At 42.6% G+C, this 14,853-nt stretch overlaps 1 protein-coding gene across 3 annotated transcripts in view; it reads left to right on the forward strand.

Moving 5' to 3' along the window:
- LOC129813946 (protein unc-13 homolog A-like) overlaps positions 1–14,853 on the forward strand; it is a 101,346-nt gene that overhangs the window by 24,911 nt on the left and 61,582 nt on the right. For all 3 annotated transcript variants that reach the window (XM_055866606.1, XM_055866607.1, XM_055866608.1), the window contains exons 4-8: positions 4,904–5,021; positions 5,341–5,464; positions 9,615–9,685; positions 11,536–11,602; positions 14,017–14,046. In XM_055866606.1, coding sequence (XP_055722581.1) covers positions 4,904–5,021; positions 5,341–5,464; positions 9,615–9,685; positions 11,536–11,602; positions 14,017–14,046 — 410 coding nt within the window. The remainder of the gene's footprint in view (positions 1–4,903; positions 5,022–5,340; positions 5,465–9,614; positions 9,686–11,535; positions 11,603–14,016; positions 14,047–14,853) is intronic.

Below are 14,853 nucleotides of genomic sequence, written 5' to 3' on the forward strand. Positions count from 1 at the left end.
TGGTGAGTAGTGTGGTAGCCAGGGAGTATGTACTAGTTTGACTTGTGAGTAGTGTGGTAGCCAGGGAGTGTATACTAGTTTGACTGGTGAGTAGTGTGGTAGCCAGGGAGTGTATACTAGTTTGACTGGTGAGTAGTGTGGTAGCCAGGGAGTGTATACTAGTTTGACTGGTGAGTAGTGTGGTAGCCAGGGAGTGTGTACTAGTTTGACTGGTGAGTAGTGTGGTAGCCAGGGAGTGTATACTAGTTTGACTGGTGAGTAGTGTGGTAGCCAGGGAGTGTATACTAATTTGACTGGTGAGTAGTGTGGTAGCCAGGGAGTGTGTACTAGTTTGACTGGTGAGTAGTGTGGTAGCCAGGGAGTGTATACTAGTTTGACTGGTGAGTAGTGTGGTAGCCAGGGAGTGTGTACTAGTTTGACTGGTGAGTAGTGTGGTAGCTAGGGATTGTATACTAGTTTGACTGGTGAGTAGTGTGGTAGCCAGGGAGTGTGTACTAGTTTGACTGCTGAGTAGTGTGGTAGCCAGGGAGTGTATACTAGTTTGACTGGTGAGTAGTGTGGTAGCCAGGGAGTGTATACTAGTTTGACTGGTGAGTAGTGTGGTAGCCAGGGAGTGTATACTAGTTTGACTGATGAGTAGTGTGGTAGCCAGGGAGTGTATACTAGTTTGACTGGTGAGTAGTGTGGTAGCCAGGGAGTGTATACTAGTTTGACTGGTGAGTAGTGTGGTAGCCAGGGAGTGTGTACTAGTTTGACTGGTGAGTAGTGTGGTAGCCAGGGAGTGTATACTAGTTTGACTGGTGAGTAGTGTGGTAGCCAGTGAGTGTATACTAGTTTGACTGGTGAGTAGTGTGGTAGCCAGGGAGTGTATACTAGTTTGACTGGTGAGTAGTGTGGTAGACAGGGAGTATGTACTAGTTTGACTTGTGAGTAGTGTGGTAGCCAGGGAGTGTATACTAGTTTGACTGGTGAGTAGTGTGGTAGCCAGGGAGTGTATACTAGTTTGACTGGTGAGTAGGGTGGTAGCCAGGGAGTGTATACTAGTTTGACTGGTGAGTATTATGCTTACTAGTGCGGCAAGTAGCCTAGTGGTTAGAGGGTTGGACTTGTAACCGAAAGGTTGCAAGATCAAATCCCAGAGCTGACAAGGTAAAAATGTGTCATTCTGCCCCTGAACAAGGCAGTTAACCCACTGTTCTAGGCTGTCATTGAAAATCAGAATTTGTTCTTAACTGTCTTGCCTAGTTAAATAAAGGTAAAATAAAAAAATAAAAACTAGTTGGTTATGAAACATGCAGCAGTAGGCAGGCTGGTTGACTGCAGAGTAGTGTCCTGTGAGCTGCTGGTGTGATGGTGCGAGGCGTTTGGCATTGTAACAGTGATGAACCACAGAATGTCTTAGCTATGACTCAGATACCTCTGAAATGGCTTCCAGTCTCCTCCCCCCTTAAACTCAGATCCCTCTGTAATGGCTTCCAGTCTCCTCCCTAAAACTCAGATCCCTCTGTAATGGCTTCCAGTCTCCTCCCTAAAACTCAGAGCCCTCTGTAATGGCTTCCAGTCTCCCCTTCCAGTCTCCTCCCACAGTTACAGGCACTAATCAAAATGGCTCTTTTCTTAAAAAGAGTCACTACTCAGACAGGAAATCTTGGCTCCGTCTTTTTAAATTAAAGGTAGACTCAGCAATATGACATAGATGCAGAAAATAAAGAGAAAAGTGGGTCACGGCAAAAATATTTACAGTTGAAGCCAGAAGTTTACACACACTTAGGTTGGAGTCATTAAAACTAGTTTTTCAACATCTCCACAAATTTCTTGTTAACAAACTATAGTTTTGGCAAGTCAGTTAGGACATCTACTTTGTGCATGATAGAAGTAATTTTTCCAACAATTGTGCCTTTAAACAGCTTGGAAAATTCCAGAAAATGATGTCATGGCTTTAGAAGCTTCTGATAGGCTAATTGACATAATTTGCATCAATTGGAGGTGTACCTCTGGATGTATTTCAAGGCCTACCTTCAATCTCAGTGCCTCTTTGCTTGACATGATGAAAAAATCTAAAGAAATCAGCCAAGACCTCAGGAAAAAATTAGTAGACCTCCACAAGTCTGGTTCATCCTTGGGAGCAGTTTCCAAACGCCTGAAGGTACCACGTTCACCTGTACAAACAACAGTATGCAAGTATAAACACCATGGGACCACGCAGCCATCCTACCGCTCAGGAAGGAGACGCGTTCTGTCTCCTAGAGATGAACGTACACTGGTGCGAAAGTGCAAATCAATCCCAGAACAACAGCAAAGGACCTTGTGAAGATGCTGGAGGAAACAGGTACAAAAGTATCAATATCCACAGTAAAACGAGTCCTATATCGACATAACCTGAAAGGCCGCTCAGCAAGGAAGAAGCCACTGCTCCAAAACCGCCCCAAAAAAGCCAGACTACAGTTTGCAACTGTACATGGGGACAAAGATCGTACTTTTTGGAGAAAGTCCTCTCGTCTGATAAAACAAAAATAGAACTGCTTGGCCATTATGACCATCGTTATGTTTGGTGGAAAAAGGAGGATGCTTGCAAGCCAAAGAACACCATCCCAACCGTGAAGCACGGTGGTGGCAGCATCATGTTGGGGAGGTGCTTTGCTGCAGGAGGGGCTGGTGCACTTCACAAAATCGATGGCATCATGAGGCAGGAAAATTATGTGAATATATTGAAGCAACATCTCAAGACATCAGTCAGGAAGTTAAGCTTGGTCGTAAATGGGTCTTCCAAATGGACAATGACCCCAAGCATACTTACAAAGTCAAGGTATTGGAGTGGCCATCACAACGCCCTGACCTCAGTCCTATAGAAATATTGTGGGCAGAACTGAAAAAGTGTGTGCGAGCAAGGAGGCCTACAAACCTGACTCAGTCACACCAGCTCTGTCAGGAGGAATTGGCCAAAATTCACCCAACTTATTGTGGGAAGCTTGTGGAAGGTTACCGGAAACGTTTGACCCAAGTTAAACAATTTAAAAGCATTGCTACCAAATACTTATTGAGTGTACGTAAACTTCTGACCCACTGGGAATGTGATGAAAGAAATAAAAGCTGAAATTGTCACGTTCCTGACCTGTTTTCTGTTGTTTTTGAATGTGTTTAGTTGGTCAGAGCGTGAGTTGGGGTGGGCATTCTATGTTATGTGTTTCTTTGTTGGGTTAATTGTGTTGCCTGATATGGTTCTCAATTAGAGGCAGGTGTTTGACGTTTCCTCTGATTGAGAACCATATTAAGGTAGGCTGTTCTCACTGTTTGTTTGTGGGTGATTGTTGCTGTGTCTGTGTTTGTGCACCACACGGTACTGTTTCGCTTTGTTTAGTCTGTTCGTGCGTTCTTCGTTTTATGTTAGTTTGCATGTTCAGGTCTGTTGACGTCGTTTGTTGTTTTGTAGTTTGTCTTGTATTTTCGTATTCGTCTTGTTAATTAAAAATCATTATGTCTACATACCTCGCTGCGTGTTGGTCCGATCCATGCTCCTCGTCCTCGTCCGAGGAGGAGGAATATGACGAACGTTACAGAAATAAATCCTTCTCTCTATTATTATTCTGACATTTCACATTCTTAAAATAAAGTGGTGATCCTAACTGACCTAAAACAGGGAATTTTTACAAGGATTAAATGACATTTAATCCCAGTACATTTAATCCTGACATTTAATCCTAGTAAAAATTCCCTGTTTTTTAGGCAATGCACTGTGATTGATTTGCACTGTATAGTTGATGATACATTGAATTTGGCCTTACTGCTATTAGCCCATAGAAAGGCATTGAATTACAGCTTCATACATCGATAAACAGATTTTTTGGGGGGACTAAAGGAAGTGTGTTCCTAAGTGTCTGTCCTATATCTGAGAGATATAAGGATCAGGAAAAAAATCCTTATTTATTTTTTATATGTATTTAACTCCTTATTTTAGGCTCTAAACTATCTCCATATATACTTCCATTCATTTTTTAAACTGGTACCCGGCTACCTTCAGACTAGTCTTGTGAGGCTTGTGGGCGTCTCCCCTCTCTCATCCCGTCTCCCAATCCCCCCCATTCTCCCCCACCTTCCCCACCCCCCCCCTCTCTACTCCCCCATCTCTCCCCTCGCTCTCTACCCCTCGCTCTATACCTCTCCCCGTCTCTCTGTTTAATAACTCCCTGTTGTCTTGTAAAGGCTGTTTGTTAGATTCCTCCCAGACTCTCTCTTATAGAGACGTATTTTCTATTTGTTACCGTCAGACCCAGAAGTAATTTGTGTGTGTGTGTGTGTGTGTGTGTGTGTGTGTGTGTGTGTGTGTGTGTGTGTGTGTGTGTGTGTGTGTGTGTGTGTGTGTGTGTGTGTGTGTGTTAGAGAGAGAAAAAATATAATAATCCCAATCACACAGCACATTTGTATGTCCCACCCTAGGCTTTTGTCTGACTCTGGGTCTGCCTCTGTTTACTCTAGTTCCTCCTCCTCCCCCCCTCCAACCCTCCCTCACTCCTTCCACTCAGTTTATTCCTGTCTTCCTGACACAAACTCCTCTGTGTATCTCTTTTCCCCATTCTCTCTCCTGCTGTCTTTCCCCTATTGTATCTGTGCTGTCTTCTCTCTTTCTCTCTCTGTCTCTGACTCTCTCTCTGTGTCTCTCTCTTTCTCCCTCTCTCTGTCTTCTCTCTTTCTCTCTCTGTCTCTGAGTCTCGCTCTGTGTCTCTCTCTTTCTCCCTCTCTCTGTCTTCTCTCTTTCTCTCTCTGTCTCTGACTCTCTGTGTCTCTCTCTTTCTCCCTCTCTCTGTCTTCTCTCTTTCTCTCTCTGTCTCTGACTCTCGCTCTGTGTCTCTCTCTTTCTCCCTCTCTCTGTCTCTCTCTCTGTCTCTCTATGTCTATGTCTCTCTAGTGAGATTAACAGGCTGGACCTGGGGCTGACGGTGGAGATGTGGAATAAAGGCTTAATATGGGACACCATGGTTGGCACGGTGTGGATCCCCCTGCACAGCATCCGCCAATCAAACGAGGTACACTACACCCCCAAAACTCATACTGGCATAGTACTACTTACTTCCTAAGCCGGGGCAAGGCAACTCCTTGTGATAATAAATTATATCAGCCATGGAAGCTCTGAGTGGAATGTAAAATCAGAATGACTCACTGAATGATTCCCTGTTGAAAGATCCAGTGACAGACTGGTTGTCAGTTGCATGACAATGACTGTAAGAGATTGTAAGACAGCTCGAACCAGGCTAATGTTTTAGTATGCAGTATTACAATGGGGTTCTAACTAACAATGATAATGAATGGTGTATCAGGTTCATGCGTTCTATTTCTATTGTGTAGGAGGGTCCGGGGAAGTGGCTAACCCTGGACTCCCAGGTTATCATGGCGGACAACGATATCTGTGGAACCAAAGACCCCACTTTACACCAGGTGCTGCTGGACACACGCTTTGAACTGCCTCTGGGTGAGTGAGGGAGGGAACCAATGAAATAACTAACAAACTAATAAACAAAACAATTCTTAATGGATGGATGAACAAACACAACTTAATGAATGAAATAATGACTATACTTCATTGACCCTAATTTATTCCTCCAATTCGTCTTAAAATAGAGTAGTTAAAATATAGTAGATAAAATACAGTAGATAAAATACAGTAGATGTGTCTAATACGCTAGACATGGATGTTCAGTCTGAAAGAAATCGCCCTAAAAAAGACGCAGGGGTCTCTGCAAGCCAGAGTGTTGAATGAAATTATATTTAAATACACTTTACTGGTTGTCCGTGTTGTTGGTCCTTTTGACGGTAGGAAGTGGAGATAAAATGTCCACAGGAAAATATTATTATTAACCAGACTTGTTGTAGCACCGGTCTGTATACGGCTCTGTCGGCTTATAGTTCCAGTTTGTATTTTCAATCTCCTGACCCATTGCATGTGATGCCTAATATGTAAACAATTTAACTGAACAGTGTCAACCGATGAACGTTTCCTAGCAATCAACTGGAAGGGCTTGTATTTTACTGAAAATTAAAAGTGGGCAACGTTGGGTCTGTGGTTCGGCTACGGTCAGCCATTGTCTACATATTGTGCAAATGTTTACGTCGCGTGCAAATTGTGTTAGTATTGAAAATCCAAAACGGAAATACAAAGTGACAGAACCATATGCAAACCAGCGTATTGAAAGAGGCGCTCATAATACTTCCCTGTGGATATTCTGCCTCAGATGACTTTCGACACGAGGACAAAATCAGCAGACAACAGGTCAAGTAAGTCAAAATGAAGTTTCTTCAACATTCTGACTTGTATTGGGAATATTCGGAAATATCGAGCGTACATGTTAGAGACGAGACTGTAAGTCTTCCACTCTCAGATTCTAAAAGGGGCAAACAGTAGTTTAAATGTCTCTAATCATATTTGTACGTGTCACTGTCCACACTCCACATACACAGTCATGCCAGAGAAGCATCTTAATGTGAACATAATCACACCTGAACCTACATTCTGATCTTTAGCTGAGTTATCCAGGGTCTTATATTCATTAGTGTACAACGTAACAAAACATTTTGCAATGGAAAATGAAAACAAGTGTTTCTCATTGGACAAGACCTTGTAGTCCCTCCCGGTTTCGGCCCATTTGCTTCCGTTTCGTTGCTAGTGAATACAACGCCTTATTAGCTCATTGTTATGGATGTATCCAAATAAATGTCACTAGAAAACAGCTTAAACAAATGCAAATGCAGCTACTTTGCCGTTATTCTGGCTGCACTTTTGGACGTGACTATACCGTATTTGGCTAGTTGGTTGGCCGAAGTTGGCTAGCTAGCAAGCAAGGGATAAGAACGTTGCCAGCCAGTATGTCCATGGAACATTTAGAACGAATGATTGGGTCGCGCCCATAGATGCAGAACGAAAAGACTGAATGACTGGCAGGGCCGGCCCTGGACTTTCTGCTTCCCTAGGCAAGACAAAAAAAGTTCGCCCTCTTATCCCCGCTAAACTGTGTACAGCGGGGATCGGCAATAGTTTTGGCCTAAAAATTGGAGAAACAGAACATAATAGCAGCCCAATCCACATGCCTATGCTACAAAATAAACACTTTTTTTAACACATCTGGTTATTAGGCTATATAATCAGTTCAATGTCAATTACATAGCCTAATATTTTAAATCTGATTACATTGATAAAATCACCAATGTCTCTATTAAATTCGTTTTTTATATTTCTGTGTGCATTATTTGGGGAAAAACATATTGCAATCAAAAGAACATGTTTGGCTGAAAAAGTCTCAAAAGAAAGGTGGATAATGAAATAGAAGTTTCAGGGAAGAATGGACAGAGAAATAGACATTCTTACCATATTTCTCCAATGTCAAACCACTGTCTTGTTTGCAACAGCTGTTTGCAAATAATAAAATCTTAGACATCCTTAGGAATCTATGCGTGGCACTTTCAAAAGTTACTTTTCCACCCAGACAGACGCTCTACCGAAGCAGAAAACTGTAAGCTTCAACTGCTGGCTATTCCTCCATTGCGTAACCCAACAACAGAAGCACTTCCCTAAAAGCTGCCTGGGTTTAAACAAATTTCTTCTCTTTTCAGAAAGTGAAAAGCTCAATTAATAGGGACAGATTAGGAAAGTCAATTTGTTTGTCTCCTTGAATTTTATAGGCTACAGTTTAGCTTCAGAATGTCCTAGAGAGGAATCAATATATCCCCATAAGCATCCGAGTCACGTCTTTCGTGTGCATTTTAAAACTTGTTTCTACCATAAGGCATCACAGAGTTAAGCATTGTTGTAGAACGCTTCATATAATCCGGATACTTTGTGTATTTATTTCAAAATAGAAATAGAAAGCTAACAATAGGTGTCCTTTTTGCCCTTTCCTTTAACAAAGGGTTTGGGATACCCTCATTAAATTCGAGCCCAAACACACAAACACACCAAGCCCTTCCCAGACACGGGGGTATTTAAGGAGTGTATGCGACAGTATTGTAGGATTTGGCTATACCGACATCTATAGATATCATAATTGTGTTTGTCAAACATGTAGGCCTAACACGTTTTTAAATAGGAAGAAATAGGCTCCAATTCTACATGTAATTCTATGCGTAAGGCCCCATAAAGCATGCTCGTGCGCGCGTGCAGATATAGGAGGTCCCTTGCCAGGAAAAAAAGAATTTTACTTTAACCTCAGCATCGGAGAGTTACAATGTTGCAATCACTATGCAGCCAGCTACCTATAGTAGGAACAATTGTTTCTTACTGATAATATGACACTTGTTATCACACATGGCACGACCACACAATTGTTACAATAAAAATAACACTTTTCTTTAATATATTTAACATATCATTTAATATTCCTGTAGAACTGTAAAAAGAGTGAGATCATTTGAGTTTTGGAGTGCTTTCAGAAATGCATGGCGGGCCTCGTTTCGCTGGAGCAGTTTAAAATAAGCTTTCTGTCAATGACCCAGCCTTAACGAATTTAGTTTATTTACATATCGAATTTGATTGTCGAACATCAGATTCAGCATTTCTTAATTTCGTCACCGCCTAGAGTGGCCCCTTTCCTCTGCTGTGGTGCTGCATTTCAGTCAGCGATGTTTTCTCTCGGTAGCTGTCCATGGTCCTGAAATAAAATAATCAAAGCGAGAGAGAGAGAGATTAGGATGTATTCTATTGAAGTTTAAAAATTACAGAGAAAAAAGGTGATAGATAATTGAGTAATCTTACAAATTACTCGGTGATAGAATTAATGCGAGTTTATGATCAACGCTTACCTTTTCAAAGACAAGTTGACTCGCATGGCCTTCCTGGCAGCAAAAACATGCACTGCCTCTTGGAGGTAGATTTTGTAACGCACGTGTTTCATAGCCTCCACCCGGCTCTCCCATCTCGTGCTGCTGAGGGATTTCACTGTGAGTCCATCTTTTACGTTCTCTTCCACCACGTCCCAGCCGTGAATAGATCCGGATACAAATGTATAAATCTCTTGGATGGTGTTAAAAACTCAGCCGCTTCGAAGCAACACAATGCTGCGTCAGAGAGAACCAGGTTCAGCGAGTGCGTGCTGCTTGGCCGAAAAAAGGCCCTCGGATTGATATCCTGCAGCCGCAGCAGCACCACTGTCATCGGGGACGTGGAGCGACGAATCTGAGTCCGGGACCCAAATAGTAGGGTCCCTGCTGGCATTGTTTGGAGGTATGGCTAGGCCTGGTGCGATGGAATGTTCTTGTCCAACCAGAGAGCTGTCATCATTGGTAGAAGTGGATGGCTCGGAATCCTCCTGTTCGCCCTCTTCGCTGCTAGAACCATTGAACGGGGGCTCGTCCGTCTCGCATATTCAAACATTATTTGAATATATTGGTAACCCGTTGTATAAAAGTGATAATGCCCTCTAAACCGCTGTCTCGGGCCTAACAACATCCGTGCCAATATATCCTCCAAACACCGGCATCTCGGGCGTTATCAATTATGTAAGTTATCCAAGTAAAACGCCTGTTGGAAAGCTTAATGTTAATTGCTGTGGTGTATGCATGTGCGAGGATATATACCTACATGTGTGTGTGCGCGGGTCAGCTGTGATTTTTTGTTGGGCTCTTGTTTTCAGATATCCCCGAGGAAGAGGCACGCTATTGGGCCAAAAAACTGGAGCAACTCAATGCTATGAGAGACCAGGATGTAAGCTGTTGTCAAACACATATACAGTTGAAGTCGGAAGTTTACATAGACTTAGGTTGGAGTCATTAAACTCTTTTTCAACAACTCCACAAATTTCTTCTTAACAAACTATAGTTTTGGCAAGTCGGTTAGGACATCTACTTTGTGCATGACACAAGTATTTTTACAACAATTGTTTACAGACAGATTTCACTTATAATTCACTGTATCACAATTCCAGTGGGTCAGAAGTTTACATGCACTAAATTGACTGTGCCTTTAAACATCTTGGAAAATTCCATAAATTATGTCATGGCTTTAGAAGCTTCTGATAGGCTAATTGACATAATTTGAGTCAATTGGAGGTGTACCTGTGGATGTATTTCAAGGCCTACCTTCAAACTCAGTGGCTCTTTGCTTAACATCATGGGAAAATCAAAAGAAATCAGCCAAGACCTCAGAAAAAATATTGTAGACCTCCACAAGTCTGGTTCATCCCTGGGAGCAATTTCCAAACACCCGAAGGTACCACGTTCATCTGTACAAACAACAGTACGCAAGTATAAACACCATGGGACCACGCAGCCGTCACACCGCTCAGGAAGGAGACGTGTTCTGTCTCCTAGAGATTAACGTTCTTTGTTGCGAAAAGTGCAAATCAATCTCAGAACAACAGCAAAGGACCTTGTGAAGATGCTGGAGGAAACAGGTACAAAAGTATCAATATCCACAGTAAAACGAGTCCTATATCGACATAACCTGAAAGGCCGCTCAGCAAGGAAGAAGCCACTGGTCCAAAACCACCACAAAAAAAGCCAGACTACGGTTTGCAACTGCACATGGGGACAAAGATCGTTCTTTTTGGAGAAATGTCCTCTGGTCTGATGAAACAAAAATAGAACTGTTTGGCCATAATGACCATCATTATGTTTGGAGGAAAAAGTGGGAGGCTTGCAAGCCGAAGAACACCGTCCCAACCGTGAAGCACGGTGGTGGCAGCATCATGTTGTGGGGGTGCTTTGCTGCAGGAGGGGCTGGTGCACTTCACAAAATAGATGGCATCATGAGGCAGGAAAATTATGTGGATATATTGAAGCAACATCTCAAGACATCAGTCAGGAAGTTAAGCTTGGTCGGAAATGAGTCTTCCAAATGGACAATGACCCCAAGCATACTTCCAAAGTTGTGGCAAAATGGCTTCAATCCTATAGAAATTTTGTGGGCAGAACTGCAAAAGCATGTGCGAGCAAGGAGGCCTACAAACCTATCTCAGTTATACCAGCTCTGTCAGGAGGAATGGGCCAAAATTCACCCAACTTATTGTGGGAAGCTTGTGGAAGGCTACCTGAAACGTTTGACCCAAGTTAAACAATTTAAAGGCAATTCTACCAAATACTTATTGAGTGTATGTAAACTTCTGACCCACTGGGAATGTGATGAAAGAAATAAAAGCTGAAATAAATCATTCTCTCTAGTATTATTCTGGCATTTCACATTCTTAAAATAAAGTGGTGATCCTAACTGACCTAAAACAGGGAATTTTTACTCGGATTAAATGTCAGGAATTGTGAAAAAACTGAGTTTAAATGTATTTGGCTGAGGTGTATGTAAACTTCCAACTTCAACTGTAATGGCTCACCCTCTATTACACAGTAAAATTACTTTGAATGATATACAGTGTGTTATATTTACTGCATATGCCATTATATATGGCATTCAGTAGAGGCGTTTCATCCAAAGCGACTTACAGTCATGCATGCATATATTTTCACGTATGGGTGGCCGCAGCAGGACCCAGGACCCATGACCTTTGGCTTTGCAAGCTCCATGCTCTACCGACTGAGGCAAATGTTATGTGTGATGTATTTCAGATAACTAACCAGGACTCGTACCAGGAAGACCCGGAGCGACCACTTCCTGTCCCAGGGACACAGTGCTGTGAGTTATCCACCAATCACTGGGCTTGTCCGATACAGGTGTTTCCGATTAACCAAAGAGCGTCAACTCTTCGATATCGCCCTGTCAGTTCTGTGAGAGATATTTGTGTGTGTGTGTGTGTGTGTGTGTGTGTGTGTGTGTGTGTGTGTGTGTGTGTGTGTGTGTGTGTGTGTGTGTGTGTGTGTGTGTGTGTGTATCTGGGTGTATCCACAATGATAAAGTGAAACATCAATATGAGTATTAAATATATAGATATATTTAAATATTAAATATATCTCTACTGGATTCAGTATTTCTGGTGGTGTCAGTCAATGTTTCTGGTGGTGTCAGTCAATGTTTCTGGTGGTGTCAGTCAGTGTTTCTGGTGGTGTCAGACAGTGTTTCTGGTGGTGTCAGTCAATGTTTCTGGTGGTGTCAGTCAGTGTTTCTGGTGGTGTCAGTCAATGTTTCTGGTGGTGTCAGTCAATGTTTCTGGTGGTGTCAGTCAATGTTTCTGTTCTGGTGGTGTCCATCAATGTTTCTGTTCTGGTGGTGTCAGTCAATGTTTCTGTTCTGGTGGTATCAGTCAATGTTTCGGGTGGTGTCAGTCAATGTTTCTGGTGATGTCAGTCAATGTTTCGGGTGATGTCAGTCAATGTTTCTGGTGGTGTCAGTCAGTGTTTCTGGTGGTGTCAGTCAGTGTTTCTGGTGGTGTCAGTCATTGTTTCTGGTGATGTCAGTCATTGTTTCTGGTGATGTCAGTCAGTGTTTCTGGTGGTGTCAGTCAATGTTTCAGGTGGTGTCAGTCAATGTTTCTGGTGATGTCAGTCATTGTTTCTGGTGATGTCAGTCATTGTTTCTGGTGATGTCAGTCAATGTTTCTGGTGATGTCAGTCATTGTTTCTGGTGATGTCAGTCATTGTTTCTGGTGGTGTCAGTCAGTGTTTCTGGTGGTGTCAGTCATTGTTTCTGGTGATGTCAGTCATTGTTTCTGGTGATGTCAGTCAATGTTTCTCTTCTGGTGGTGTCAGTCATTATTTCTGGTGGTGTCAGTCATTGTTTCTGGTGGTGTCAGTCATTGTTTCTGGTGATGTCAGTTAGTGTTTCTGGTGGTGTCAGTCAGAGTGTTTCTGGTGGCGTCAGTCAGAGTGTTTCTGTTGGTGTCAATCAGTGTTTCTGGTGGTGTCAGTCAGTGTTTCTGGTGGTGTCAGTCAGTGTTTCTGGTGGTGTCAGTCAGTGTTTCTGGTGGTGTCAATCAGTGTTTCTGGTGGTGTCAGTCAGTGTTTCTGGTGGTGTCAGTCAGTGTTTCTGGTGGTGTCAATCAGTGTTTCTGGTGGTGTCAGTCAATGTTTCTGGTGGTGTCAGTTAATGTTTCTGGTGGTGTCAGTCAGAGTGTTTCTGGTGGTGTCAGTCAATGTTTCTGGTGATGTCAGTCATTGTTTCTGGTGATGTCAGTCAATGTTTCTCTTCTGGTGGTGTCAGTCATTATTTCTGGTGGTGTCAGTCATTGTTTCTGGTGGTGTCAGTCATTGTTTCTGGTGATGTCAGTTAGTGTTTCTGGTGGTGTCAGTCAGAGTGTTTCTGGTGGTGTCAGTCAGAGTGTTTCTGTTGGTGTCAATCAGTGTTTCTGGTGGTGTCAGTCAGTGTTTCGGGTGGTGTCAGTCAGTGTTTCTGGTGGTGTCAATCAGTGTTTCTGGTGGTGTCAGTCAGAGTGTTTCTGGTGGTGTCAGTCAATGTTTCTGGTGGTGTCAGTCAGTGTTTCTGGTGGTGTCAGTCAATGTTTCTGGTGGTGTCAGTCAGTGTTTCTGGTGGTGTCAGTCAATGTTTCTGTTCTGGTGGTGTCCGTCAATGTTTCTGTTCTGGTGGTGTCCGTCAATGTTTCTGTTCTGGTGATGTCAGTCAATGTTTCTGGTGGTGTCAGTCAGAGTGTTTCTGGTGGTGTCAGTCAGTGTTTCTGGTGGTGTCAGTCAGTGTTTCTGGTGGTCAGTCTGAGTGTTTCTGTTGGTGTCAATCAGAATGCTTCTGGTGGTGTCAGTCAGAGTGTTTGTCTACTGACTGACACCACGAGGGGGAGGGGGAGGGGATGAGTGGAGCGGGACGAACGAGGACTCTAGCTGTCTGACAGCCAGCCCCCACTGTGTCTTCCTACACACACACATGCGTGCGCACACAAACACACAAACACACACACACAGAGACCTCAGCAAACTAGCCTCCTTGTTGGCATGAAAACATTTCCTACCAATAACAATGCATGGCAGTCTGTACCTAGAAGTACCCTTACTTTAGCACAGCATACTATGCAGTAAGTAAGACACACATACCATCAGTGCAAACAGTTCAATTAAAGTGTTCTAAAACCCATGAAATTATTTAGATATTGTCATATTCAGAATGTTTCATAATTCATCTTAAAGCATTCTGTTTCTTTGTAGGTAACTGGAGTCTGTGGGGAGACCAACAAAGTGAGTTACCTTTAATGCACCCTCTGTTTCTATTATTATTATCTCTCTCTCTCTCTCTCTCTTTCTCTTTCTCTCTCTTTCTTTCTCTTTCTCTTTCTCTCTCTCTCTCTCCCCCTCTCCCTTTCTCTCTCTCTCTCTTTTTCTCTCTCTCCCCCTCTCTCTCTCTTTCTCTCTCTTTCTCTCTCTCTCTTTCCCTCTCTCTTTCTCTCTCTCTTTTTCTCTCTCTTTATTTCTCTCTCAATCTTTCTTTTTTTCTCTTTAAATTAATTGAAATAGAATTTAAGAGGCTTTATTGGCATGGGAAACATATGTTTACATTGCCAAAGCAAGTGGAATAGATTATAAACAAAAGTGATTTTTTAAAATAAAAATGTACAGTAAAAATTAAGCTCACAAAATATCAAATAGTTAAAGAACAAAATGGAAAATAAATTAACATAAATATGGGTTGTATTTACAATGGAGTTTGTTCTTCACTGGTTGCCCTTTTCTTGTGGCAACAGGTCACAAATCTTGCTGCTGTGATGGCACACAGTGGTATTTCACCCAATAGACATGGGAGTTTATCAAAATTAGATTTGTTTTGGAATTCTTTGTGGATCTGTGTAATCTGAGGGAAATATGTGTCTCTAATATGGTCATACATTGGGCAGGAGGTTAGGAAGTGCAGCTCAGTTTCCACCTCATGTTGTGGACAGTGTGCACGTAGCCTGTCTTCTCTTGAGAACCAGATCAGCCTTTCTCAATAGCAATGCTATGCTCACTGAGTCTGTACATAGTCAAAGCTTTCCTTAAGTTTGGGTCAGT

Source organism: Salvelinus fontinalis, chromosome 17, assembly GCF_029448725.1.
Source record: "Salvelinus fontinalis isolate EN_2023a chromosome 17, ASM2944872v1, whole genome shotgun sequence".
In the NCBI taxonomy this organism is placed as follows: Eukaryota; Metazoa; Chordata; class Actinopteri; order Salmoniformes; family Salmonidae; genus Salvelinus; species Salvelinus fontinalis.